The sequence below is a fragment of the Pseudoliparis swirei genome, chromosome 16, assembly GCF_029220125.1.
Source record: "Pseudoliparis swirei isolate HS2019 ecotype Mariana Trench chromosome 16, NWPU_hadal_v1, whole genome shotgun sequence".
NCBI lineage: Eukaryota > Metazoa > Chordata > Actinopteri > Perciformes > Liparidae > Pseudoliparis > Pseudoliparis swirei.
In genome coordinates, this window is record NC_079403.1 from 11,077,825 (window position 1) to 11,096,388 (window position 18,564).

An 18,564-nucleotide genomic window follows, 5' to 3' on the forward strand; every position below is an offset into this window, starting at 1 on the left:
TGGGGATTAATAAAAGTGTATATTTATTTATTTATATATATATATATAAACAAAGGATGCAAAGTGAAAGATGGTGTCAGCAGGAGTGAAAAAAGAAGTGTAATAATTTATGAGCCCATTGTCTTCCTTTTTAATTATAATATTTGCTGAAATATATTGCCTTCTGTATAATCAATCGACTTTATAATTTACTATGTACTTCTCTAGAGTTGTTTTTTTCGCGCACTGCTTTCCCGAAGTTATGGAAATTGTATGATTCAATAATCATGTCAGCAGGGAGCTGCCTTGAGAGTAGAGAGAAGAGATAAGACAGAGATATTGTATTTTGAAGAGGAAGATCATTGAGGAAGATGCATCAGAGGAGGAATGAAATAAAAAGATTGTTTTCTCTTTCCTCACTGCGATATGAACAAAAGGCAGTTTGTCATTCACTGCCTCCCCGAGCAAAGTTGTCCTCCCAGTCGACACAGTCGTATAACTTTGCTCGGCCTTCTCTAATTCTCTCTTTGTGTGTTTCTGCCACAGAGTTCCAGCAGGAGATGGAGCCGAAGGTGAACTGCACCAAGAAGCTGCGTCTTCATGTCAAGCAGGATCCCTGGAACCTTCCCAGCAGCGTTCAGAGCCTCACACAGACCATCGCTAAATATGTTGAGGGTGAGTGTTTTACCTGAACCCAATTCAATTTTCCAAATCCAAAATCTCACTAGCTGATTATAGCATGTGATTTGGCAGCCTGCTTATCAAAATCCTTTTAAACAATAGGCTTGCTAGGCAACGGGGACACAATGTGGCGCAAACATTATACAGCGGTTTCTATGAGGGTTAAAAAAAAAGGTATAAAATATATTTCTTTTTTTCTTCTTCTTATCCCACCCCCCTTATCATTCACTAGATGGTAGGTAAACCCATTTAGGAAAAGTCATGAACTGAGAGGGGTTTTATTTTCACAGAGTTGTTACTAATAGAAAACGCCAGAGGGGGGAAAATGACCCTTTGGTGGTTCTGGTGTTAACACATATTACTGTCTTACAACGTGTGGGGCCTATGGTTGTGTGCACACACAGCCACATATAGTATTTATCATGAAGAATAATGCCAGGCTTGGGAGGTAATGTGAAATTGACCAATTCTCCAGTGCGCCTCATCATATTTATTGGTTGCAATAATAGCCTGTTACAGTTGTTCAGTCCAAGACCGCTAACAGCTCTCTTTAAACCTAAATCCATCATGGGATACATAAATTGGAGCCACATAGCTGGAGCTGAAAACGAGCAAGTTAAACAATCAAAGACCTGCACTCTGTATGATTCCCTTGATTTTATTCGATGTCTTTTATGGAGACACATAGGAAGTTGAGCCTCCTTTAGTGTGCGGTGTCCAAACACATCGACAAATGTACATGCAGACACACCCCAGCAAACACACTACAAAGAGCCCAGACTCAAGGCCACATGACACTCCTGGGAAAGGCGAGCTGGCGGTCACAGACGAGAGAATATAAATAAGTTAATTTTAATGTGCTTGGCTTGTAGACACTACTTTTTCTACCTCTCCCCATGATGGCTTTTTCCTGCAGCGCAGCGTCCTGCCAAGCTTCCCGCGGCTTTGATATGAATATGAACAAATGAGAGTTTATGTTATTATCTTTGCTTGTGGCTGTTTTTCTTCTTATATGTGAAGATAAACAGCTGTGGGGCTGGAGTGGAGCAGAAGAGTTACAGCAATGGTTTGCTCATGACTTCAAGGGTTGAGTTTATGGAGGAGGTCATACCATTGCAGTCGAGGAGAAAGGCTCATCGGGAGCTGATATAATATTGCTCCGCGACTCACTGCTTTCATTTGTCTTGTCTTTTCAGAGGTGAAGACACGGCTGCTTTTGGTCTTACTCCAGTATACAGGTTTGTCTCACTCTCCTCTTTCACTACAGAAATACAGAAAACAGTACAGACTGAAACTCTTTTTTTGCAAAAATAAATCAAAGAATAAAACCACCCTTTGAAAGACATAGCAACCCCAACTGTGAGCTCAATTCAAATAACAAAGAAACAACACAAGGAAAAGAAATGAAACGAACGAGCAAAGAATGTAAAATAGAAACACAGTCAAACATATATTCGATAAACAAGTAGGGACAGAAAAGACTTTAGTTGCAAATTATGCAGATGTTCTAACTGAAAAAGGGAAACCTGTGATATCAGTGAATCCACACTCATTTAGTGTGCATTTAGTATTGCCACTATTCTGCTGAACCGGTTACTTTCTTCTTTGTATTCATTCTGCTGTTTTGTCATGTGTTTTTTTAAATAACAAAACATAAAAACAATACAATCAAATGTTAAAAACAAACACACAAAAGACGGCATTAAATGATTTTGTGGTTGGAATTCCATATTCATTATTTCACTGGCAAAAGGCTAACAGCACTGATTAACTAAAGAAAAAGTAGAAACGGCTTGAATTCGTTTTTTCTGAGGTTATGGTTGAACGGATTAATGATGTAAAAAATTAAGCAGCCATGCATTATAACACAGTTTTCATTTTTGAGGGGTTCTTGAACTCATTTTTAACTCAGTGGATTGGTGAATTGTTTTTTACGGGAGCCTATTTCTAAGGAAATTATGGCAGCAATTATTTTCCCCTTGGCCACATCTGTCATTTGCTCTCATTTTTTCTTCTGATACAATATGTAATACCCTGCAGATATATCTATTTTTAAAGAAGACATGACTGTTTGTCACCTTACTGACAGGTTGCCACAACATAGAGACCAAAAAATTAACTAAAAAAGCTACTTATCACTCCTTTGAACCTTACCACTTTGCTCCTCACTTTTTACTCTTCACACCCTCAGTATTACGCTTCTTTCATTTATTTGTTGACTATTCCTCTCACTTTATTTTACCGTTGGTAAATTTAGTTACGGCTGTCATCACGTACTCTTTGTTGCCCCTCTAGACTCTGAGATCCAGTTGCGTCGAGATATGGTGTTCTGTCAGTCTCTAGTTGCAGCTGTGTGCACCTTCTCAGAGCACCTGTTGGCCGTCCTCAATCAGGTAAATTAAACTTATGTCTTGTTACAGATATGAACTATTGAGTTGATAAGAAATACATCCTACAAAAAAGCCAAATATTTTGGTTGTATTCTCTGTCTTTGCTCATCGGTGTTTTTGTGTCGACTCTCAGTTCAACAATGTAGGCAGGGAGTCAGACCAGGACAGCTTGGACCCCCAAGACCTTCAGGAGGCCCAGGAAGCCAGCTGCCGTTGGCTGGAGCAGATCGCCAGCGCTGGGCTTCTCATCCACTTCCAGTCCCTCCTCTCCCCCAATCTGGTGAGCCCCATATGGGTTTGTTGTAAACTGACCAACACTGGCATATATTTACATTATACATTTTGGCTCTCTATTACATATTTCACAATTGTAAATCAAACAATATGAATCTCTGTGTTCTAAAAACATGAATTATGCAATATTCAAAGCATTTTGTTCTGCTCTCTGAATGGTGCAGAATATTTAAGCATTTAAGATGAGCTCTACCAAGATAATCAATCGAAGGATGACACAACAGGAATGTGCTGAGTTTAATACAAAGTCTGCCCGCAGTTACTGTGCAGGGATGTGGTCTGAATCATTGAGGTGTGCCGCTGCTGATTCTGCAGAGACACATCTCACTGCCAACTCCCCTCTTGTGTTGCTCCGAAAGCAGACAGTTTCATCTGGATCTGGGAATATTGTGGAAATACAAGTCAACAACCAAAAACACAAGACATTCAGATTTTAAATGTAAAAAATCCACCCTACAGTAATCAAAATTGTGCATGGATTAAATACACTATTTGACACATTAAATGATTTTATGTAAAACACAATCTCTCAATTTTGTAAAAGTTCCGCCACCCAAATGCTCATCTGTATTGTAAAACAGCCTTGAAATCATCGCCTTAATGTTGAATACTTTATATTCATGAGAGTAACGGAACTGGAAACATTCACAGGCTCAAATAGTCCTGGGCTTTGGTGTCCGGCTACTCTTTTCTCCTGCATGACTTTAAGATCATCTGGAGAGGAGTTCATTAAAAGCAGCCACTGTCGATTGCTAAGATTGAGCTAAGCATACACTGACCTCACCGGAATCCGTTTAAACTTTTTAATCATTTAAAAGTTGTCTTTAACCATGTCAGAGAAGGTGAAACTCAAATTTGAGTCGCTGAAGAGCCGTAATATAATCTTTAAAATGTGTTATTTCCACAGTGTTTCGTTTCTGCTCTTTGCATCATCACATATTGACATGAGGTATTTAGATTTGGTTCCTATTTTCTTCACCTTCTCTGGGAATTAGAAACAGAGGAAGCGCTTTAAAAGTGTATTTTGGTTGAGTGTTTATTGAGGTTAGACGGGTGTTCGGCTTACGTCAAGTCCTCCTGCACTGATGCCGCTCTCTGTCTGCCTCTTTTCCTTTTATTTCTCAAGAGATTTCCCTTTCAAGTGTCCCTGAGGAACTAAACAGGTCCCATTACCTGCAGGTTATTCCAGTTTTTTTTCAGGGCACCACTTGAAAGGCAGCGTGAGACGAACTGGGGATGCTGAGTCTATGTGTGTCTCTATGTTCAAGGGGTTTTGTATCCTGACTGTGTGTGTGTGTGTGTGTGCTTGTGTGGGTGTGTGGGTGTTTTTACGTGACGCACTTTGAGATAAACTTGCCCACACACGGCAGGCGTCACTTGGCAGGGCAACAGGTACCCCTCTGTCACATGTCGGGCCACCTCAAATGTGTCTTTAGAAGAAGGACCTAATCCTCTTCCCCCGCTGCTCTGTTCATCCCTCTGCTTCCTTCTCAGAAGGAAGGAAGATGGCGGAGGAGTGCAGTGTCACGACCCAAAATGGTCGAGCCGCTGTCGCTGTGGCCACGGGCAGATGCGCTTGTTTGTGTGTGAGGATACCGAGTGCATGTGTGAAGAGAAAAACATGCACACACATTCAGAGAACTAAACAAACAAGCAAACAGATAAAGACACAGGCAGACACATAATGTCATGTTTGCAGACGGGAATGTGAGCATCCTCTCACATAAATAATGAAACGGCCTAGTTTCTTGTTCAATACTGTCTTTTTTTGCACACACACACGCACAAGCACACATACGCGTGCGCTCACACACATTATGGAGAAGACAATAGGATCTGCACTTTTAATAACAAACATCATTGGTAATGTTTCTGCACTCTTACAGAAGTGACATTTTTAATGCAGGACTTCAAATCGAGCGCTTTTACATAGTTTGATACAGACTGGTGTCGATGTACTGCAGATGTACTCTTTTACTACTTTTATTAAGAATATGATCTGTATACTTTCCCCACCACTGCACTCTTACCAGTTTGCTATCTTTCTCTCTTCAGACGGATGAGCAGGCCATGTTGGAGGACACGCAGGTGGCTTTAATTGACCTGGAGAAGGTCACATTCTACTTCCAGCAGTTTGAAGGGGAGCCACTGGTGGCCAGTACGTACACTGAAACCTTTAGCTGATATTGGACTTGCTTTTGTTTCATTGTATCAGTATAGTGTCATCAGTGCTGCTACAACATTTAATGTAAAAGGTGATTAAGTAAATTAACTAAGACTAAGACTACTCTTAAAGCCCTCTGAAGCAAATTTGTAATTTGTGATTCTGGGCTATACAAAATAAACTGAATTGAATTGAATTGAAAAAGTGCCTCCTCTCCTCTCCTCTCCTCACCTCTCCTCTCCTCTCCTCTCTTCTCATGGCAGACATGCCCATGTCATACCAGGTGGAGGGCACCCGTCAGGCCTTGAAAGTTTGCTTCCACCTTGAGAGTTTCTACTTCTCCCAGCTGCCTCACAGGCTGAAAAACGGAGGAGGCGTCAAAATCTACCCTGTGCTCTTCACACAAGGTACAGTAAGTCTGGTTTTGGAACTTTAAGTCAGTACTGCAGAGATGAAAGCTGCTTCATAGATTATTCAATAACCCTGGCAGGTAGGATATGAGGTGGTATTACCACTTTATCTTTCACTATTTTGTTTTACCCTTCTAGCGCTGGAAAGTATGGAGGGTTACTACTACAGAGACAATGTGTCAGTGGAGGAATACCAGGCCCAAATCAATGCTGCCTCATTGGACAAGGTCAAACAGTACCACAAGAGACTGAGGTATGTTATACAAGACGAAGCTCACAGTTATTACTTTGTCACTACACATCTTGCTTCTTTTTAATATGATATAAATCAAGACAACCTACCATCAGTCAGCAGGGCCTCAAGGTGATTGGTTGAGAGTGCCCAGCGTGTCTCCAGTTCTGATAAAGTGCTTCTGTACAGCTGCTGCACTCAGTTACCTCACACCCCATTGGTTCGTTGCACAGCCGAGACCGTCTCTGATTGGCCAGGCGTGGGTTGTATGTATCTATGTATCTATGAGGTGAAAACAGATATGGAGAAACAGAAACTTTTGGGAGATGAAAATAAGGGCCTGGCTTTATTTAATCTCCTGAATGTAAGAGTGAATGTCAGGAGCTATACATTAAGCTGTCTGAATAACAGTTATGTCATTTAATATTAGATCACACTTTGTTTATTTCAGTGGCTGAAGACCAGCTGTGTTTAAAATATTCCGTGCCTTTGAATGCACAAAACATATTAAGAATTGATAATGAGAAAGTCTGTGTTATTAAGACAAGATGGAGTTTAAGTGAAGAGTGTGTGTTTGTGTGTGTGTGTGTGGGGGGGGGGGGGGGGGCAGGAGGTATTCACTGAGAGAGATATTGTAGTATCTAGATAAAAAAATATAGACTGATGCAATCTTGGTTAATAATCATCTTCTTTGAAGCCTGTGCCGGGAGTTTGATTCCTCATTGAATACCTTGGAGGCGACTGGTCGACACGTCGGCTCCCTCTAAACATCCACTGCTGATTGTGTGGATAATTAAACAGATCAGAGCTCGCAGCAAAACTCCATCTTGTTATTTAGGGACAATCTACTTTGAGGGGCTGAATAATTTACAGCTTGAGCGGTCATGTGCCGCATCAGTACCGATCCTCCGCAGCGAAATATTAATTTACTAGGATTGCTTTCCGCTGCGAGTTTTTAATTCGCTCGTAGTGTTTCACGTGATGAGTGAAAATAATTTAAAGCATTCATTCTGTGAGGGTTCAGATTTACCAAAGCACAGTTGTGGGTACCAAATTGTGCTGGGTCACTTAATCTTGTTGGTGCATCAGGCCTTCTATCTCTCTGTGTAATGATATGTCAGACAGATCCTTTGGGGTACGACAACAGTTCAAAGGAGGAGTATCGGCATGTTGTGGTTTTTATTGAGTCATTAATTGCAGACTGCAGATTGGACTTCTTGTCAGTCTCTAAAATGTCTCTATTCTAATTGAAATAGTCCATTGGAGCATTTATTATGTGTACCAATGTGTTTGGGCACCTGCAGCAAACATGGAATGATCTTAATAAATGTCTGGGGTTAACAGGCTGAAGAAGTTTTTAACCCTTGTGTTGCCTTAGGGTCATTTTGACCCGAATCAATATTACACCCTCCCCCCGCCGTTGGGTCATTTTGACCCGATTCAATGTTTCACCCTCCTTTTACCTTTATATTTACTAACATATTTTACCCTTTGGGTTCAATTTGACGCCAGCAATTAAAACCTCCAGAAAATTATTAGAATTAATATTGTTTTCCAAGTTTAAGTGTGAGGCACTTTATGTTTGTTTGTTGACTACCGAAAGAACACCGACATTAAACATTGAATGGGGTCAAATTAATCCTAAAGCGGGGGGAGGGTGTAATATTGATTCGGGTCAAAATGACCCTAAGGCAACACAAGGGTTAAACATATCTAATTACAATTATTAATTGATTTGCAACATTAGAGATAATATATTTTCATTGAAAAAACATATTGAAATGATCATGGTGGGTTTTTTGCAAGACATTTTTACCAACCAAAGATGTTTGTTGAATAAGTATTGATTTGAAATGGTATTTTGACGTTTGCCTTTAACAAATATGAAATTTGGAAATCGTAGTTGGCCATACTGTTTCGATAAAATGTTTATTGTGCAGCCCAGTGTCGTCATATGATACGTACATGCAGGACCTTACGAGCCATATGATTATGAATAGTCTGTGTTTTTGTAAGTATGAACGTATGCTGTACATTTCAGTTTGACCTGTACAGAAAAGAACCTAATTGACTTGACAGTTGAGGCTCCAGCAGTAACACGGAGCAGATGTGGGCTGACAGGCAAGTGAGTGAGGCGGGGGATGTGGGGAGCTTTAGGGGTGCTGGGTAGGAGGGTGGAGAGGCTGTGTGCCTCGGGACCCCAACTGGAGCGAGTCGTTGGCCGAAAACTGCAGATACTTTCAGTCCAACTCTCATCAGAGTGTTTATACTGCTGCACAGTGGGTGAATCCGTTAGTGTTGAGTTGACAACATGTCAAGTAAAGAAAATGAACGAATTATTTTTCAATATAGTTGCTTTAATAATGTTTTGTTGATGTACTTGTGGATTTATCGAGCTGCGAATTAATTCACTCTCCATGTACTACTTCATATTCAACCTTGCTGCTGAGTCATTCGTGTGCATTTGGAATAGTACAGGGAACACAAGTAAATCTAAAGCAGGCCCCAGAAACGTGTTCTCCGCTCAGACCCAGGAGTATTACCTTGTATTAATCATAATAACATAAACATTCCCAGCTGGTTTTCAACAGTTAGTGAATACAGTGTATCTTTCTATGTAATCTTACCAGCAGTTTTCTTGCCATGTGTCTTTCAGATGACCACAGACCAGCCTGTGATGTCACTCCTCTCTCCATTGCAGTGTTCAAACCTCAGGCACCTCGTTATCCTTGGAGCCCGGCCACGGCCGTGTTGGGTTGAACCCACACTGTGGGCCAGAGCCAGAGGCGGACTGACAGACAGACACAGCACACGCAGTACTGAACTGAATGAACTGCAGGGCAAGATTCGGCAATGTTTCTGCGTCATAAAATCCACTGCTATTACACCGGAGGCCCCTATATTCATTTGGGAGCCCTGAGATAGTGTTGTATCTTTCTAACTATTAATATGTGGAGACATTTCAGGGATGGCGATGAAAATGTGCATTTGTGTCACTCACAATGATGTGGAACCCTGTCAAAACAAAACGTGCTTTTCTGTGAGCACAGTTTTCTTTTGCGCGTGTTGTTTCGCAAGCAGCGTCTACAAAACCTCCACCGACGCCTTTGCCAGCGTGCATTGTGGGTATTATCCAATTTCAGAGTAGTAAATGATACCAACGTAAGGGTTTGTGTGAGATTTCTTAGCAGCCTCTCTGTCTCTGGCGTACGCTTTCTGTAGCCACACCAGTTACAGTATGAACCGTAGTGCCTGGTGAACATAAACTCAGGGGCCAAATCACAAGCACATGGCTGGAGCCACGCGAGTCAGCAGTATGTGGAGCCAGAACACGCCACACGTTTTCAAGCTTTCACAATCCATCTCAGCTGACATGTGCATTTAGATAGAAGAGGTTTGAAACCCTGACATGCACCAGTAGACAGTTTCCGTAGTCCTCGTCCTGTTTCTGTTTTTTGATAAGAGCAGGAAGGCTTAGTTGAGCCCAATGGAGGGGGATAAACAAATTGCCTCATTTTTCTGTCCCAAATTGTGAGATGCAGACAATTGCCTCCTCTAGTAGAAGGAAGCAACATTTGAGAAAGAGAGGAAATAACATGTAGAGAACCTCTGTCCCTAACGGACGTCGTGAGAACGGAAGTGGGGAAATTGAACTGGGAATAGGGATCGCCAGAGCAGGTTGGAAAGATGGGAGGGAGTTTAGGGGAGGGATGAGGGTGATGAGCAAAGGAAGAGAGTGTGCAAACTAGTCGGAAGAAGGCAGAGTGGTGAGGGGAGAGCCAGAACAGAATCTGCAAATGTATTATTCAAAGGGAGAGCTTATTGCAGGATTGTGGTTTCATCACATTCTGCACTTATTGACAGCGCGTTTCAGAAGGAAAAGTTCTTTTTGCTAACGATTTATGGAGCATGGTACGTTCAGCAGTATGAAAGAATAAATGAGAAGGTCCGGCATGTATTGCATGCTGTCTGCTAGTAAATCATATTCATATTCATATGTTGTTTTTGCAGGTGCGAGTGGAAGCAGATGTGCTAGAATCAATACCTCCTGGCACCGAGGGTCACAGAGCGCTTACACTGCAGGCATTAGGCTTTTCTTGCCTAATGGAAATGCATTTGGCAGTAGTGAGGACGTGCTTGGCATTGCATCACAAGGCAGTTTTGAAATTTCCACGTCTCATGGTGCACGTCCCTTCGATTAAAAAAATAAATACAAATGCTTGATTTATGTGGATATTAAAGCTCTACGCAGATTGAACATTTTTGTATAATGATGGCATAGTGGCTGAAAGATAAGCGATAAACTTGGATGTGTATTGCTGTCTAACGAATGGTTCATTATGATGACTACAGACTTGTATTTCATGCTTTGTTAGTAGAACGTCCATCAGTCAACGCCGCACAGCTTCCAAGTCACTTGTGCTGGCAGCGTGTGCTCCCCCATCAGCCACAGGGAATTAGTAATCACACCACCGCAGTTTGTCTTGAGTAAGAAAGAAGAAATACTCTGTGCTTATTGCAGGTCAGAGTGTCTGCTTCAACACAGTAGTCACTCCTTCTTTTGTCTCTGTTGGTCTGCGGCTGGAGCGGAGATCGATCCTCTCTTGTTCAGACGTGGCCTTGTGTTGGTGCGGAGATGCTCGTTAAAGTGCTGCTTGCGTAACGTGATTACTGCGACGAGCTGATCACTCAGGCTTTGTTGGTCTACACATTTAAACACTCTTTTGCTCGTAGCCTTACAAACTTGCAACTAGAGCCACGTAAACAAGTCTCCCTGACAGCTGGCTTTGCACACTTCATATTGTTTGTTCTCCACGGACACCTCCATATGCTCAAAGTACAAGACGAGGGATGGTGTTACATAACTTCAAGTTGTTCAGCTCACACACACATGAATCTGTCAGTTTCACTGTCCTCAACATCAAAGGGGCGACAGTGGGTCAGTGGTCAGCAGGTCTGTCTTTCAATCAGCGGGTTGGCGGTTCGATCCGCGCCCTCGTCGATGTGCCCTTCTCAAACAGCATTCAGCTTTGTGTCATAAATGGTTCTTCCTCCCTGCGGCCGGCAACACAGTGATTAGTAGGACAATAGCTACTGCAGCAAGTTCCCACCTCTTCCATGTATTGGACACTCAAACAGTGATGCGGCAGTGTAGCTCGCTTGCATTCCTCTGATGACTGCATCTGTCATTTTCGTTGTTTTTTTTAACAGAAACAGCAGTTATGATTGATTGTGGATATTATCCTATTATCAGACGGGAGGCAACGGCAATTTGGTCATTTATTTTTCCTAAACAGAAACTGAGCTTTCTTGTCTTCGCGTCCCCTCTTTTTCGGAAGTGATGAAAATGCTCCATCCTTTGCACCGGCAAAGGGAGTCCCAACGCACTGGAGCGAAGAGGAAGGGGCTCCTTTCTGCTCCGGCTCGTGTGCACTGAACCCCTGTTCATAAAGCCTCGTAAGGCTGAGCATCAGAGACACGGGCTGATTTATCGTTTCTCTTTTGAGTCTGTCGTTGAACGGCCGTAACGATGACACTTCTGCACTCAGCGATGCTTGATATTGTAAAAAAGACCTTGGCTCATCTCCTCAGCAGTTTCTATGTTAAAAGGAAAAGTCACCTTTTGTAAGGAGCCGAGGATACTTCTATGCAGAATCAGGGTTGTAAATGTGTTCGCCAAATGTACAGTAACTGCATATGTGACTGTGATTGAGTGATACTATGCCTTCTGGCTCTGACACTGAGAAACCATTAACACTAAACTGATCTGCATGTCATTGACACTCATTTGAAACTGGTCTGTGTCTGTCTCAAGTTTTTAAGGTTCTTGAGGCTGTATGGAAGAAAAAAAACATGCCATTTGTTATCTATATAGACTTAATACATCAGCTATTCTCAAAGGCTTGGTCGAGACTCAAATCAGCATTTATATCTGCAGTATATCTTTGAGCCGCAAGAGGAAGCCTGAATGTTGGTGTTGTTGTGATGGCTGTAGACTACTTCTATTCATTTACTCCATCTCGATACATTTATTTGGCTGTATGTGTATATGTTTTCTATAACACGTGCAGAAAACAGTTGTGCTTGTGTATACAGTGGGTACGGAAAGTATTCAAACCCCGTTAAAATGTTCGCTCTTTGTTTCATTGCAGCCATTTGCTAAAATCAAAAAAGTTCATTTTATTTCTCAGGAATGTAAACTCAGCACCCCTTCTTGACAAAAAAATTTAAAAAAAAGAAAAACTGAAATATCACATGGTCTTAAGTATTCAGACCCTTTGCTCAGTATTGAGTAGAAGCACCCTGTTGAGCTCGTACAGCCATGAGTCTTCTTGGGAATGATGCAAAATTGCTCTTCTCACAATCTTTAGATGTGGCCTGTTGTGAATTGGGTTGCGATTATTTGTCATTTAAAAAAGGCGGGGACCTACAAAAAATTATTATTTAAAAGCATTTATCTCAGGTGGGTATGAAGGCTTTTTCTGCTGACATGTGCTCCTGTATGGAGCTATAGTTGACAGAGAGGGAGGTGTTAATAGGAAGGAGGCGCGGGAGAAGCGAATGACCTCTAGCACACTTAACACACACTATCTGGTCTGTGTCAGTGCAGGAGCATTACGGTGGCTCCTGGAGGCTTTCATTAGCCACTTGGGCGCTCTGCCACACACTGCAGTGGTTTGTGGGGGATTTAATAACGGCGAGTGTCATTCATCATGGCGATGTGAGTGATTTATATGGACCAGCATGCACCTCTGCAGGGTCACATTTAATGTTATAAATCTGAGACACTTTACTTGTGTCCTCAGGAGTGAACGCATGCGAAACCAAACCTACAGAACAGAAACACTCCCGTCTCTCAAGATATCTGAGGGATCATTTGTGTTTCTTTTGAACATTGTGAATGAAGGTTGTCACGCTGATGTGCCCATTCCCACGCTGCTCCTCTGAAAACATCTGTGCCTCAGATCCTTTTTCTTTGACGCTGCAGCCGACTACTGATACTCCTTTGCTTTAAAGGGCCTTGAGTGTGCTATTGTGATGTCGGAAGCAGAAACAAAGAGAACTAAGTATCCTCACAGGCCCAATTCTATAAAACCAGCGTCAAGCAGAGCAGGTCATCGCTTGCCTGCCGCCTCATATCAGAGTCTCATGTAAAAAAAACGATTGGCTGCGTGTGTGTGTGTGTGGGTTTGTGTGTGTGTGTGTGTGGGTGTGTGGGTGGGTGTTTGTGTGTGTGTGTGGGTGTGGGGTCTATGGATTGTTTTTAATGACAGAAGAAGCTACAAGCAAGCTGCACCTTCAGGTGTGGTTTTCCTTCTACCGATTTGAAAAATGGAAACAAGGCTGATTGCACGGTTTCCGTAACCTTTGTTTTTGTTCAACCCTGGCCGAGAGATCACCATCTGTTGATTATCTGTTGAAGCTCTGATTAGCATTAAACTCCCCTCAGTATAGTAGTCGTTATTATTATTTTTAATGTCAATGATAACAAGCTCCATGTCACAACAGGGCACCAAGATGTCAGGGGCCAAAACCTGAGAGATAGGACAGGAGAACAAATAACAGGCGCCAGTGGATTTAGACTAACGTGTGTGTAATATGTTCCTCAATTCACTCACAATGTTGTGTCTGCACATGCTTGACATTACATTTTTCATCCATAATAAATGTTTCTACAGTTCTCCGTTACCAAACGCTTAACATCCGAAGATGTACTGCAGGTCCTTGTCGTCTGACTACTGTTGTTTTGTCATTCGAGGCCTCCAGGAGAGTCTCTGCTCCTCAAGCTGGGACATTATTGTTAGAACAACAAGACGATGAGCTAATCAGTGGGTATCGTGACCTTGCTTCTGCTAAATAGATGTCCCTTTTGTTTGGTCTGGAACAGATAAACGAATGTGTGCAGATAAAGTTTAGTATCTTTGCAGAAGTTGACTTCTCTCTGACCGATTAGCGACAACGCGAATTGAAGACCAAATAGAAACAATTGCACATTTACAAAACACTTTCTTCGTGTTGTTGTGCTCTGTGGCGTTTTATCGCTTCACTCAATCTCTTTTCTTTCTACATTTGACCTTTAAAAAGAAAGATGTTTTGTTTCGGAAACACTCGTATCTAACTTTCATTTACTGCAGCCGGTTTGTTTTTCCACAGCAACTGAGTCTCAAACGCCACTCGCTCACACAGACGAGCATTCACGAAGGTTTACTGTAGAAACGTTAATGAGGAAATCAAATATTTAGCGTTTTAAAGAGTCGACCCAGCAACATATTAGCCTGACGTAGTTTGTTGTGGCCATTAGGCCATGTCGAGATGTGGCGTAACTCCTGGTCTACCATGCACATCTTTTGAATGATAAGGCATCTTGAACCAATTACATGGGCAGTTAGCTCCATCTGAACCCGTAGCTAACTGCCCGGAGCCATTTAGAAGAGCACGCCATAAGGTTTAAGGGTCCTTTGCCAGATAGCGATTAAACTCGTGGAAAACTTAAACAAGTGAGGATGCAATATGTTCAGGTTACTCATCTGTGTCTGTTTAGGAGAGTTTATATGTGAATGGGAAACATCAGCTCACATGTCAGACCCAGTCTCAGCCTACTATGGGGGCTTAAGGGCCTTGTCATATATACGTATGTTTCCGACAGCATGATGTCGGTAGACTATATAGTTTATGTTTTCGTGTGCATTATTCTGAAGAACTTTTCCACGCGGCTGGTTTATAATCACTGTATTGAATCAGGGGGGTGTTAACTCTGCTCTGATTAATTCATTCCATTAATAATATGTCAGGCAGAAATACCACAGTCCTAATGAATGCCTCCTTGGATTGACTTTATCACTCACTAGCAGATGGAATGCAGATGCATGAGCTTTGCGTGGCTGATTCATGTAAATGATCCCCCCCCCCCTTAAAAGTCTGCACTTGCTGCATCTCTTAAAACATGTTTACATTTTTTTCTTCGACTATTCCTGATTTCAGGAATGTGTTCTCTATGTGTGACTGTGTGTGTACATTAGTATTGCTTCTTGCAAAGAAGTAATGTCGTATGTGATTTTAGTACAAGGGATTTAATGTGGCGTAGTGGAGCTATTTTAAGCACACTGCTGGATTACTTAGATTTGATGGAGTCACAGAGTGCTGAGTTTGCACCAGCAGCACTCCACCTCAGATGGACTCATTGCGGCATGCATATCCTCTGCATAATGACACCAGTCCAGTGCTGCCTCCGGAGGACGACAGAGGAAAATAGCACCACATCCACTGTACTCTATGAATGAATGAGGCAATGGCATTTGGAGCGATGCCCAGGACAGGTGATGCTTCTTTGGTGTTTCTGCTGAGCGCTGTCCAAGTTACTCTCATGATTGATAGTCAGATGGTGGAGCTCCATAATGAGCAGGTGGCCTACTTTTCCCGGCCGGTGCTCCTGATGACCTCATGGTGCAGAGAAAAAGAAGGCCACAGTGTTTTTCAAGCAGTATGTTAATACTTAACGCCCATTGTTTTCTTTATCCCGCTGCATTTCAGATATCAAGTTAGAATCACTCAATGTGGAAACTGTTGTTTCTTCCCCTAGGGCCTTCTACCTGGATCAGTCCAACATGCCGCCTAGCTCTGCACCCAAAGCAGCCCTCGTAGACAAGGTAAGAACAACCCCACGCAACCTCATGCTGCATTCACGACATCAGGGAATAGATCTTCATGCTGAAGTGTGGAATGTCAAATGATATGTAAAATCGAGCAAAGAAGAGCTGCAGCAAATTCCTTGGCACACCTCAACAGACCTCAACGGCCCATTAAATGCAATAAAATGCTATATTTCCTGAGACGACTCAAAAAACAGAACCAATTTCACAGTCATCATCCATTTTGTCCTGTCACTACTAATGTAGGGAATCACTAAAAAAAATGAACACAATTATCACTACAGCAGGCTGCAAATCCACACTTGACATACTATGCACACTACTCGCCATCTCAGTGCAGTCAATGTCACAGACACCCCTCTCCTCCCGGGTCACCACCTGCAGGTCCCTTAGAGACCAGGCAGAACACTTTAACCGGAGCTTCTTCCCCAAAGTGCTGCAGTTGCAAATTTCATCAAAGTTGGCTTAATTGTAATTGTACGTGGAGTGTGTTCTGTAATCTTCTTTTATTTCTGCACTTATGTCCTGTGTGTTGTATGTGATGTTCTGTCCATCTGTACTGAAAATAATTCCACAAATGAAAGAAACCTGAACTGCATGAATGTAAAGTAAAGTTAAGCCGTAAAATACTGTAAAAGGATACCTCACGTGATATATTCTGTGGTGGCCACTAGGAAGCGGGCATGCCTTCCCAGTGGGCAGCTCTGTTTTATTGTAAATGCAGTGTATTGTAATAAACTGCATTTATAGCACAACCCGAGTCAACTTAAGGAGCGCAAGCACCTCATAGTCAGCCGCTCGACCCTTTCATGCATTCTGCTCATCATACAGCTTGGCAGTGCATTTCTTCCTCGTTGGACCCCACTCACCCATCTCCCACTGTGTCTGCCCAGTTGATGTGCCCCTTTAATGCTCTGGAGGAGCTGTACCGTCTGATGGAGAGCTTCATCAGTTGTCGGCGGACTGCTGCCTGTCAGTACACCGCCTGCGGGGCTTCTGGAGTGGGGCTGCTCTCCGTGGCCTCTGAGCTCTGCTCACGTCTGGGAGCCACACACATCGTCATGTGCAACAGCGGTGTTCACCGGTGAGTGTTTGGGCACATATGCTGGACATTTCTTCCAGCTCTGTAGGAACCACCTCCACTTAAATGAAACGTTCCTGCTTAACGCTTTCCTGCGTTTGACAGCTCTCTTTCAGCTTTCTCTTCTCTTTCGTCTCTCTTGCATTAACGCTCTTCTCAACTTGTAACTATTTCGATTACAGTTTGTTCCATGGTTCTCTGCACCTTCTTTTATCTCCTACTGACCTCTCAATTTCATGAGAACCCTGCACTCCTCACCAATGGGATTTTCTATAAATACACATCTCTATGCATTAATTACCAGCAGCATATTCTTATTAATAGGGCCCGTTGTTTCCCAGGCCAGATGAAGGACTTTCAAGTAGGCATAGCATGTTCTACAGGATGGAGACAGGTCAATTACTTCCATTCTCATTTAATTCTATATATGGCAGCATAATTCACCTGCTGCTGAGGGCATCATTTATCAGTGCACGAGAACAGAAATATCCTGATCGTTTGTCACCACGGATCCACAGCCTTCATCTCTTACCGACTCTTTCCATCCACCCGTCCGCCCGCCCGCCCTTTTCTCTGACACCCTCTTTCTTTACCCCCACGACATTTTCCACATACTTTTGTCTCAGTCACATGCACAGGCTCACACACGTTCGCTTTCAATGCGTTCGCCGGATGTGAGCGATGGCTTGATAAAGTGCTGTGGATGGAGCCGCCTGGTTGCCTGAGCTCGAATAGAAGGTTCCTGTCTGTGCAGTGACTGCTACTACTCTATTAACCCACTGTGTTTGTGTGTGTTTGTGAGTGTGTGTGTGTGTGTGTGTGTGTGTGTGTGTGCGATTGTGCAATTATACACAAAAGCTATAACTCACCCAGACATGCGGGCTGAGTGTACCGTGTCACAGCAGGTTGCAAGGCTGCCATATTTGGGATTATTTGTGCACTGGCTTCCTCCTTAAACTCCGTTTTACCCTCCAAAGCTGCAGGCTGATGGACGTATTGGATTCACTGGAATGTGAGTGATCAGGGTTTTGCCTAATTCAAATATCCATAAAACCAATGTCAATCTCTCTCTTTAATATACATATATTCGCAATATAATTTGAAACATGAAACTATTCAAAAGGAATCCATGCATTATTGTTCATGTAAATGGTGAAGCCAGTAGATCATTAATGTGGAGATTGCATTATCAGTGTGGCCGCCTTCTCAGGCCCTATTGATTGGATAAGTTGACGTGATGGATGAGTTTTAATAACAGTGAAAGCCTGTAATTTTGGCGTTTTGCAAAATGCTGCGCTGCTTTCTTCTCCACACTTTTTTTGTCCATCACCCCCACAAAAAGCATTAGAGAGGGAAAAGGAGAGTTCATTGTGTGCCAGCAGAACAAAAGACGACGTCAGAGGAGGAGAAAGTATCACAGGCAGGAAGCCTGATCCACATTCCTAGGCACTTACTAGCTTTTCATTCATGAAAGTCAAATTTCACAATATTCAAGAGTTATTTCTCTGTTATAAATGTTGGGACTCGATACACTTCTCGCCTCCTCTTTGCCTTTCTCTGTCGCTCTTTTGTTTCATCTCATTTATCAGAATGGACTTGGATCTGGATAGAGCACAGAGTGTTAATGGATATGGAACAACATAAAACAGATGTGTACCTCATACTATCTCACTAGCCCTAATG

General features: G+C 42.6%; 1 protein-coding gene across 2 annotated transcripts in view; it reads left to right on the plus strand.

The window, feature by feature from the left end:
- The window catches only part of prex2 (phosphatidylinositol-3,4,5-trisphosphate-dependent Rac exchange factor 2), an 83,501-nt gene that overhangs the window by 57,751 nt on the left and 7,186 nt on the right, over nt 1-18,564 (plus strand). The window contains exons 30-38 of one of the 2 annotated variants that reach the window (XM_056433825.1): nt 526-654; nt 1,857-1,898; nt 2,956-3,053; nt 3,184-3,330; nt 5,400-5,502; nt 5,772-5,915; nt 6,057-6,171; nt 15,731-15,797; nt 16,694-16,884. In XM_056433825.1, coding sequence (XP_056289800.1) covers nt 526-654; nt 1,857-1,898; nt 2,956-3,053; nt 3,184-3,330; nt 5,400-5,502; nt 5,772-5,915; nt 6,057-6,171; nt 15,731-15,797; nt 16,694-16,884 — 1,036 coding nt within the window. Of the gene's footprint in view, nt 1-525; nt 655-1,856; nt 1,899-2,955; nt 3,054-3,183; nt 3,331-4,838; nt 4,931-5,399; nt 5,503-5,771; nt 5,916-6,056; nt 6,172-15,730; nt 15,798-16,693; nt 16,885-18,564 lie in introns of those variants that run through there. The other variant, XR_008834030.1, reaches the window with a different exon arrangement.